This window comes from Echinops telfairi, unplaced genomic scaffold (assembly GCF_000313985.2).
Source record: "Echinops telfairi isolate 266 unplaced genomic scaffold, ASM31398v2 ScPeMD7_2;HRSCAF=8, whole genome shotgun sequence".
Classification (NCBI taxonomy): Eukaryota; Metazoa; Chordata; class Mammalia; order Afrosoricida; family Tenrecidae; genus Echinops; species Echinops telfairi.
Window position 1 is genome coordinate 47,719,549 of NW_022103898.1, and position 11,546 is coordinate 47,731,094.

Below are 11,546 nucleotides of genomic sequence, written 5' to 3' on the forward strand. Positions count from 1 at the left end.
AGTTGAAAAGAAAGTGTCAAAGGGCAGCTCTAGAAGATGAGTTATTCTAATAAAATGTGTAAAAACTGTAATTTAGAAAGTCAAAGAAGAACATGCTCAGTATATTTCAGACTAAAATAATAAAATGTCACACTTGGACTTGAAGTTTGAAAAGACTCGATGGGTAAAATACTGAATGATGCAGGAAGCAGCAAAAGGCAACAGAATAAAACTCACGGGGAATGGCAAAAACACCATGGCTGAGTTGGTGGCTTTTGCATGTATTTATGAGAATGAAAAAATGAAGGCCTTCATATTCAGAGTAGATATAGGCTTCCATTTACCTGAACGCAAATGTAAGTGTGTGTAAAAATACACACACTTATAGGTACAGACAGATACACCTAGATCCTTCAGTTTTAAAAAAAGGGGGTGGGTTGTGAACTTTCCCTTTGTAAAACTATTAATCAATCCACTTAGAACAAAAGACTTCTGCTTTTTATATGTATGTTATCTGTACCAATTTTTTTCTAAAAGTAAGCAATTATCCATACTGTTTGGCATAACCAGGATTGCTGTGAGTTGGAACAATTTGAAAGTCCCTAATGAGAAACCAGTGTGTTGCTCTGCCTGACAGGACTCATCCTTGGATAGATGTAGAGATGAATGCTCTTTCTTCTGCTGTGTATCCACACCCATTCAGACGGGGCCCCATACCATTACTTTAGACACCTTGGAAAATAGACCTTATAATCTACTTCTGAAAAATCAACATTGAACATCCAATGAAACACTGGTCTACTCTGGCACAAAGGAGGTCACTTGGAGTCAGAATCAACTCAATGGCAGAGGATCATTTTTACTTATTTATTTATTCTTCATAGAATAAAGGTTGTTACTTGAATTAGACATAATAATTGCTCAATTCAGGCCACAGGGAAAAGTACCATTTGTTTCCCTAAACCCAATCTAAATGTGACACTAGAGCAATAGTAATAAAACAAGTAAAACAAATGTTTGTCAATTAAAACAAATCAAGCAACAACAAAAAAAGAAAACAAGTGAATCAAATGTTGGTCAACAAACAAAATCAAAAGACCTTTATGCTTGAAAGGGAAAATTGGGGCGGGGGTTGGGGGGGAATCTCGGCTTTAAGTAGTAATAATAATTACAAAAACTGTAAAGGAGCACACAGCACTGCATGCCCAGATAGGCTACCCTTACAGGACTCTGCCCTGGGGATGGAACGTTTCTCTCAGACTTCAAGTCCTTTCACAACGGAGTTTTATGTGGCCTAATAAACTCTGGCTAGACGTAGAAGTCTGGCTCTGTCCTTCCATATGGTAGCCAAAATAAAGGTTTTCTGTATCAAGAATTATAGTCAACGTCTCCCATATCCTTCCTTCTCCTCTAGTAGCCTAAACCTGGAAAATAAGCTCACAGCCAAGTAGCTTCTTACTACAACTTAAAATAAATATTAATTTTATTGCCTCACAAAAATTGCTATTTGGCTTACTCAGCTAACTATGATTAGCAAAAAGGTAAAAAAAAAATCAAAGCAAGCATGTGCACATAGCTAGAGAACTCACATCGCTTTAGAAGCAACTATAAAATCATCTGCAGTGCCATGGTGGTGGAAATATTATTCCTTCTTTTCACTCTTAATGTATGTCCAGTTTAATATTCATGGCATTAGCTCTAGGTAACAAAGTTCAAATACAGAATAAATCATGATTTTAAGCAGAGCAATTCAAATTCAGATCATGTTTAGTATTTTAATTGGACATGACAATAGTATGTAAGTGCCATATATTTTTAAAAGATTCGTGTGGGTACAACTGTATTTAAGCATGGAAGCTATCAGTGACCTTAAGGTAGAAGTATTCTCTAGGGTGCCCTGTAAAATTTGTATTACAGTTATAATATTAGACCTACAAGTGCCAATATCCTAAAACAAAAGTTTTATGCCTATGATTTATCTTGCTGAATATTAAAAGTGAGTTTAATTCTCAAACCAAATAAGTATTTAAGGGTAATATCTAAAAACATTATATTCCCAAATGGTAAATAAATACCTTTCAATAAAAAGTCCTTATTTTTACATTTTGGATTTCTTTTGCCATCTCAAATCAGTAAAATCAGGTCTAACAAGAGGAAAAACTCTACACCAGTGTTTCCCAAAGTATGCTACCACCCCCTGGGAGGTGCTAAGGATCCAGGGGGACAGTAAAAGCAATACCTACAGTTTATCCTGGATATGAGCTATAAATTTTAATTGCCAGAGGTACAGTGAGTAAATTTTTTTCCTTCTGAAAAGGAGGCAGTCGGCAAAGTAAGTTTGGGAATCTATTCTCCACACTTAAAATTCTACAAAAAAGGTGAAAATGGTTGCTGCCTTGGTTGTTTGTTAGTTGCCACTGAGGCTACACAACTCACGCCGAGGTTGAACAGAACAGCGTCTCGGCCAGTCCTCCCACGCCGTCTTCAGGATCACAGGTATGTTCGAGCTCAGAGTTTCAATTAGCGACGGTGAATTCAGAAAACCTAGGGTTGGATCTAATTCTGCCATCGTGAACTGTCACCTACTAAGATAAAAATGATGAGCCCTGCCTCTATTTACTCTCAAAAAGCAGACACAGATTTCTCACTCCATTGGGGAAATGCTATGCAGAGGAAGGAGAAGAGCGCCACACCAGTAGAGAGAAGGAAGGAAAAAGATACAAGAATCAGGAAAGGTTCCACAGAGGGAATAAAATGAGGTGGTAGAAAGAGTACAGTTTCATTGTTGGAAATATAATTGTTTAAAAAGACAATCTATAGAATGTACCAAAGCATTTAAGGAAACTCTAAATCAGTCTAAGCTTTACTAAGTACTGTGAACATTGCACCATTTCAAGACAAAATACTATTCTGAAGGATTCCACGGACTACCTATATAACACTAGTACCAATGGTCAGTATCCCTTTCCTGAACTCAGGCAGTATATGAAATCCTACTCAACAATGTAAGTCTAATATAAGTGCATGTGATTTTTAAACATTTTGCATTTGGTTTGACAAAAGGCTAGAAGCACCACTCCATTTCCTTTCTTGCTTTTCTGTGACTAGCAGTCAATTCCATTTTACAATGTCTTATATTTAAAGAATTTATAAGTCAAATTGTGTGGCATTTTCCACCTCTCCAATCCCAGGTTAAATCAATAGCTACCAGTAGGCTAAGAAAACCAAAACTAGATAAAAATAATCCATTGGGATTAGATACTTGCCAAAACTCATGAGTTAAAAAGAAACTGTAAGGATGGTTATGAAGGTTTGGCACTGGGTGTTTAAGCTATTCCATAATATGGTTTCTATTTCTTCTAAATTAGCAAGTCGGAAACTATAAAAGTCTTGGTGGGGAAAATTAGAATCAGGATTGTAATATATGGAGTCATTCCTTCCCTCCATATGTTTAGTTAAATTAAAACTTCTCAACATATTTAAAAAGAATGAGAGTCTTTAAGCTCATATATTTGGTACAAGTAACCTAAAATATTCAGCCTTAAAAAAAAGGAATACAAGGTTTCTATATCCACAGTGTCACAGTCAAGGCATATTCAGGATTATATATATTTAAGTTTTAAACATCTCTTTTCATGATTTTCCTCTTTTAAAATAAGAACCTGAAATTTTATAGATTCTAAAAAGATGGTCATTTATCAATTTACTTGTACAGCGGAATCCTCTGGTACAAGGTATATTAATTCCATTCACAAGTAGAGCTTTCTGAATTATAATCCTACCAGGATAGGGAACTGAAAAAGCTTTCATTATGATAAAACCATTTTCCCTCAAATGATTAAACTAGAAACATTATTAAGTTATAAATGGTAGAATTAGCAATTTGTATTCTTTGATCCTAAGCAATTTTCTTGTTTTTTGCCTTTTTTGTCCTTCTCTGTATATTAACCCTTCTGTATTGGTTTCTTTCAGAATTCCTTCTTTCATATTTTCTCCTTCCTCATTTCTCTGATGTGAAGATTTCCTCGATATTTTCCTCCTATCTCTGAAATAAAAATTATTTTTGCTAAAATATCTTTAATTTCTATAAAGCTTTGTCATTCTGTCATTTAATTTTTCCTTATTATGATGACTGATGGAATTCTAATTATTACATGCATTTCTCTCAAAATAATTTTTTTAATTCTCTTTTTTCCTTTTCCTATTGTTTTGGTTTAAATATTCATCATTTGTGGCTCTACAAATATGGATGATGGTCCTCAATTGCCCATTCATATATAAGAGTGAGATAATAAAAGCTAAATGAGAGTACTTGAAGCATCCACTTTATTGTCTCTGCACAGGTATTCATTCATCTGTGTGGATCATAGCTAACACACTTTATTGTGCTTATGTGAAATCTCTACATGGATCAAGAGGCAGTGTGTGAACAAAACAAAACAATAATGCATGATATAAAATCAAGAAAGATGTGTATCCTTTGTTCTAATAACATGGCATTCTATGATGTTCACCTTCCAGATACAATCACTGAAGACAAAGTGGATGCATAAGCAAATGTGGTGAAGAAAGCTGATGGTGCCCAGCTATCAAAAGATATAGTGTCTGGGGTCTTGAAGCATCTTAAAGGCTTGAAGATATACAAGTGGCCATCTAGCTGTGAAGCAACAAAGTCCACATAGAAATAGCAAACCAGCCTGTGTGATCATGAGGTGTTCAACAGGATCAGGTATCAGGCATCAGAAGACCCAATACAAGCAATCATATCAATGCAAATGAGGGGGGCTGGAGTGGAGTCCCAAAGTCCATCTGTAGACAATTGGACATCCCCTCACAGGAGGGTCACCAGGAAGGGATGAGCCAGCCAAGGTGCAGTACAGCCCTGAGGAAACATACAACATTCCTCTAGCCATGCCCCAGTTCCACCTTACAAATCTGGCTGGACCAGAGCATGTACCCTGCTACATATAAGAACTCTCAACACATGGAATCCAGGACATAAAATAATACTTGTGGTGGTCACCTAATCTGGTGTCAATTTGAGGATTAAGAGTGTAGGGGTGAAGTCTAGGCTGTCAATCTGGAGATAGCCAATGAGACTTCTGTGGGCATGGCCTTCTGAGAATTCTGGGAAATCTGATACTTCCTCCTTGGAGGCTGGAGATACCTACTCTCTCTGCTACTTCCTGGGAGACATGGCAGAAGACAAGCCATATGGATGCAACCAGACCTCAGAAGCCAGAGAAGACACAGAGACCCCCCCACCAGCACTACGATGCTTACCACACTACTGGACCCAAAGACTTTCTACCCGCTGGCTTGTGATTGCCCTGTATTTGGCATCATTGCATGTGTTTCGTCAGTCTGAAGAGGACTTTATAGATTGGTATCGGACATATGGGCTAACATCAGACTTATGGCCTTGGACTGGACTGGGTTGGGATGTTTTCTCAATGTTCAACTGCTCTTGTATATAAACCTCTCCCTTATATACATATGCTTATGAATATGAATTTGTAAGGTGTTTATGAATTTGTTTCTCTAGTCTCCCCAGACTAACACAATACTTCATAATTTATCAAGGGTTCACAAGGGTGGGAGGGCGGGGGGAAAGAGGGAAAAATGAGGAGCTGATGCCAAGGGCAAAAATAGAAAGTAAATGTTTAGAAAACGATGATGGCAACATAAGTACAGATATGCTTGATACAACTGATGTGTGGATTGTTATGAGAGTTGTTAAGAGACCTCAATAAAATGGTCTTAAAAAAACAAGAAAAGCACACAAACTAAATTATGTTGTAAGAGTTTCAAGATATTAATGAAAAAATATTAAATAATACCTGTCAAAAACAATAAAAATGTTATTTAAGATTTAAAAAAAGATGTGAATCAGGAGTGTATCCTCACACCATACTTATTCAGTCTATGTATTGAGAAAAAACCAGAGAAGGTGGGCTATCTGAAGAAGAATGCAGTATTAGGACTGTAGGAAGTCTTAGTAACAACTGCAGATGTGTACATAATACAACCGAACTTGCAGAAAGAGAGTAAGGAGGATGTGACGCACTTGCCAATGAAGATCAAGGACTGCAGCCTTTAGTACAGACTACGACTCAATGTAAAGAAAATGAAAATGCTTGTGTCTTGACTAATAGGTAGCACCATGATAAATGGAAAGAGATTAAAGTTTTCCAGGGCTTTGTATTGCTTGCATCCACAATCCGTGCTCATGGAAGTTGGAGTCAAGAGACTACACACAGCACATTGCATAGTGTAAGTCTGCTGCACAAGACCCCTGTACCGAAAAGCAAGGTGCCACTTTGAGGACTAAGTTGGGCCTGACCCAAGCCAGGGGACTTTTACTTGCCTCCTCTGCACGTGAAAGTTGGACAATGAAGACTGAAGAAGAATCGACGCATTTAATTTGTGCTGGAGAAGAATACTGAAAGTCACATGAACTGCTAAAAGGACAAACACCTGCCTTGGAAAAAGTATGGCCCCGAGTGCTTCTTAGAGGAAACGATGGCACGGCTTTTTTCACCTACTTTGCACATGTTGTCAGGTGAGACCAGTCTCTGGAAAGGACAGCATGCTTGGTAAAGTAGAAGGGCAGCAAAAAAAAGTCAGACTCTCAGTGAGATGAGCTGACACGGTGTCTGCTACAATGGGCAGAAACACCACCACTGTGAGGCCGGTGCAGCAGAACCAGGCAGTGCTTCATTCTGTTGAACGTAGGGTTGTTTTTTTGAGTTTTTTCACGACAACAACATATTCCGGGTATGCAAAAGACAGGGGAGGGGATGTGTGGATCCCTGGAAGGATCCCTATGGAAAGACCTTCAGTCAATCTTCCTTTTAATTCAATCAGTGTTCCACACTTTACTGTTCACTCCAAGTCTTGGATCTCTCACCCAATTGCTCCTGGAATGTGCACCTGTGTCCTGACTTGAAGTTAAGTGACTCTTAGCTAATATTATGTGCACAGGGCACTGACATCACTGTCGCAGATAAAAGAATATTGTCATTTTATTCTCTTCATTATCTATACTAATTACTTCCAAGTCCATATTTCGATAAAGTTAGATTTCTTCACAGTATTATCCTTTTCCAAGGGTCCATTCGATTTTGAAATCCTCTGATAGATCAGTGGTTATACATACTTGTATCTGCTTTCGGATTTTTGAAAATCAGTTTCAGTACCTTATCCATTGAAGCCATCCATGCCATTCTGTTTGGTCTGATGACTCAACTACGCTTGTTGAATATTTTATCCAGTAAGCGTTTTGACATTTAGCCACAACTGTCATTTTCATTGTTCACTGTTCTCTTTGCATTTCACACAGTAAGTCCTTCTAAGTTTGTGTTCTCAAAGAAAATCTTCATTGCTCTTTTATTTAATTTCATGTCCTTGGAAAGTCCTACTGATTCAGATACATTCCCAAAAGCTTGATAAATAAAAGGAGTGAGAGATTTCCTCGAGAGAATATATGCATTTTTCTCTTGCATACTTTACTGGCGCAGGTAAGCCATCGATGCTGACTTCTTGTTCCAGTGGCAAACTTATTTGATATAATCCTTTCATTGAGGGCATCAGGTTTCCTGATTTCATGGGCCCAAAGCTTTCTCTATTCCAGAAAGTCTGGGAAGCAGGGGAAGCCCCTTTCCATTAATTTCCAGAACTGGTCATCTGGCCCAGATCAGCTGCCAGCTCAGTCTACAGCTTCCTACTCCGGCGCTCGGTTTCTCCTTCATTTCAAGTGTGTTGGGCTTTGTCTTACTGTAGCCTTTTGAGCTTAACCAAGCATTGGAAGCACAGCAGTTATATTCTACTAAGTACATCTAGAAATGTTTTAGTGCTGTGTTTTCTGGTAAGCTAGTACACATAAGTACTTTCTTTAATCACATTTAGTGAAAACTTAGTATGGATCCACGATGACTGTATTTAGCTTACCATAACTGGTCACAAGTCAAAGGTTATTACTTTCTAATAATGATAAGATACTTCTTTATGAATTCACTTCGGTATTACTTTCATGATCATTAACTCTATGTTGCTTAATGTTAATTTCATTTATTAATATTGGAGAATCTAGGTAATATAACTAAAATAACACAGATACTAAATTCAAAACGAAGAGCGGCATAGTTCTACCACTTAATAGTTGTGTAACATCAAACATTTACTTAAATTTTTTGAATAAGTCTCTACACAAAACTGACGTTGTTATTGGTGAGAAAATGGAATAACATCAGCAATGTCTTACAGTGAAAACTCACACCTCCCATGGAACTTGCACCTCCAAGTTCTACGAGCCTGTCACTGTGATGTTTCTACTTTTCTTACAGAATGATTTCAATCAGAAAAGATCCCAGGTGACTTTCAACCACACACATAAGCAACTTAAAAATTTTTATCAATTAAGAAATAATCAAACTTATTCCATTATCAATTTTGTACAGAATCATAATTTGGGGGGGTGTTTCTCCATTTATAAACACCTGTAGTCAAAATACACATTGTTCTACCTTTTCTGAGGGTTCTAACTTGCTGTCTTCATCCTTATGGCGGAACAGCCTGAGCGAATAGGTCTGTACCCACCGCCTCAAATAGCCTCTACGTGCGTCCACACTGAGAAAGTCAGTTTCGGGAGAGAAAGGAAGCATTCACTCACTGTTAGGGCTAGTAGTTTCCCATAGGTGAGGTGCGCAGGGATGTGGTCAGTTTTGGATCTCAGTGATTCCATATACCAGTGCTCCGCTTCAGGGAGTTTGCTTAATCGCATGTATGCTTCACCTGGACAAAGAAACAAGAGGACCAATGTGAGAACACAGCTCTCCAAAAGCACCCGTGGAAATTCATCATCTTCATGTTACATTCCTCGGAACGTCACATGTGCTACCACGCACTTCCATCCACTCAGCCATGATCTCATCTGATTCTCACAGAATCAATCAGCTGAGAACATTTGAGTTTGGAGAAATTAAGTACACAGTAAAATCCGGAAACTGAATAAACAATAAACCTTGATTTTCAACCAAGAAATTTCAAGTTTAAAATATATGTGTAACTTAAAAAACAATAATGTGGGTAGGGTTTTTGTTCTCTTACATACAATCCTTTGAGAGGCTTTTTTCTTGTTTCTTTAGTTTTAAAATTCACATTCACTTATGTATAAACTAAAGTATTAATAAAACTACTAAATGGAGAGATTTTTTTAGGTGCTAAAGGATGCTAAAAATCCTTGCACTCCAAGTATGTTTACAACCTTTGTAAAATTGGTGAGGAATTAAAATTGAAAGTTATCAAAATGAAACATCTGGATCAAATATGTGTGCTAGACTATTATTTTTAGAGAAAGTATTTGGAAAAATCCAAAGAATATGACAGTGTTCATATGTTTCCAAACCAAAACAGAAAAACAAACTCAGTGCTATCTAATAGATGCTGACTCATAAGAAGTCTTGATGGAGTAGAGGTTACTCATTGGGCTGCTAACCATAAGGTTAGCAGTTCAAAACCACCAGTCACTCCATGAGAGAACAACGAGGCTTTCAACTCCCATAAAGAATTACAGTCTCAGGAAGTCACAGGGTAGTTCTAATCTGCTCTATGGAGTCACTATCAACCAGATGATGTATGTCCTGCACTGTGTGAAAAGCAAGCATGGAGCTTTTACTTGACACTTGACACAAGCGGTATTTCAAGGTGAAAAAGGTAAGTGGGGGAGAAAAAGGAAATAAAGCAAAAAATTAATCAGACATTTGTCTATGTATACTATTTCCTTAATAAAATTTCTGCCTCAACCTTAACATGGAGATGGTATAGAAGTGCATTCAACTGAAAAAAAATTGAAATTTAAGATTATTCATATATTTAAGTTAATTGCTTGCTCTTAATTCACACTGCAAGTGTAAAACCTACTTCTATTTTAAGCCCATGGAAAAGACTGACAAACGTCATTATTTCCCAGGCAGGCTTTTCTAGTATCACTAACCATGACAGCCTTTCCCATTTAGAGGTACAACCAGACACTTTTACATTGGTGCCACTTAAAGTTTTTTTTTCTTTTAGCTTCAAAAGCAGAGCTAGTTCCCTTTCATTTTATCATGTTTCCTTTTCATAAGCAATATATTGTCAATACAAATGTGTTTGATGAATTGAATTGGTTCAGCTCTCCTGGCCTTTGGAATAACCTTTACATGGCTGGTTAACAAGAATATTGGGGGGAAAATAATACACAATATGCACAAAAACAAAAGAATTCACTTATACACCTTTATATATTTCTACTTCTGCAACTAGTCTGTTGAGTATATTACCATAAATATTATAGATGGACATTTTATTAATTTTATTTAATTTTTAATTTAAAATGTGCAAGCATTATAGAATGACTTGGTTAGATAAAATCATATGTTCGGCAAAATCCTAGAACTATTGAGATAAAATCTTATAAGACCAAGATGAATCATACTATATAAAAATACTCAAAATTAATGGAATCATAAAGTTAGTGTAAAATGAAAATAAAACACAAAGTTTCTAATAGCATTTGTAGTAATTTTACTTTCTTATTTGGCTATGTGGTTCTTGGTAGGTGACATCGCGTCAGCTCTGACCCGTAGCAGCACTGCGTGACAGAACAAACCGCATGGTCCTGAGCCATCCTCACAATTGTCCCTAGGCCTCCGTCCCTGGATCAAGCCACTGTGTCAATTCTATTTGCACAACTGCCTCTTGATCCATGTACAAATTCCAAATGTACACTGTGAAGTTTTCTGGAATTCTCCTCCAGGTTATCCACAGTTTACTATGGTCCCCACAGAGGAATGACTGTGCATAGTCAATGAAATACAAGGAAACATATTTCTGGCATTCTCTGCTTTGAACTGAGATACATGCTCTTCTGACTCCAGCCTGAGCTTCTGGCACTCCAGGGAAATACACTGATGCGATCCTTGTTGGATGATCTTAAGCAAAACTTTACTTGTGTGCAAAATCACTGATATCACCCTCCAATTTGAGCATTCACTTGGGCCACCGTCCTTTGGAATGGGCACAAATACGGAGCTCTTCAAGTCAGTTGGCCAAGCAGTTGTCTTTTAATTTCCTGGCATATATGAGTGAATGTTTCTACTGTTTATTCAACTTCATGAATTATTTCAATGGGTATTCCATCCATTTCTGGAGACTTGTTTTTGGCAAATGCATTCAGCGCAGTTTGAACCTCTTCCTTCAGCACCATTGTTCTTGCGCATATGCTACCTTATGAAATAATAGCGTGGTGACAGTTCTTTTGGGTACAGCGACTCTGTGTATTCTTTCCATCTTCTCTTGATGCTTCCTGCATCACTCAATAGTTTGCCTACAGAATCTTTCAAGATTGCATCTCAAGGCTAGAATTTTTTCTTAAATTCTTTCATTTTAAGATATGCTGAGCATGTTCTTCCCTTTTGAGTTTCTAATTCTGACAATATATTTTTTTAAGTTTCAAAAATACATCAAACTGACAACTGTAAGAAATACAAGTCAGGTTCAGAAGAGCATGTGGCATGAATGATTATCAC

General features: G+C 37.2%; 1 protein-coding gene across 1 annotated transcript in view; it reads right to left on the reverse strand.

Moving 5' to 3' along the window:
• TMTC2 (transmembrane O-mannosyltransferase targeting cadherins 2) overlaps positions 1–11,546 on the reverse strand; it is a 512,083-nt gene that overhangs the window by 146,707 nt on the left and 353,830 nt on the right. Inside the window, exon 8 of the mRNA XM_004700423.2 lies at positions 8,651–8,772. Coding sequence (XP_004700480.1) covers positions 8,651–8,772 — 122 coding nt within the window. The remainder of the gene's footprint in view (positions 1–8,650; positions 8,773–11,546) is intronic.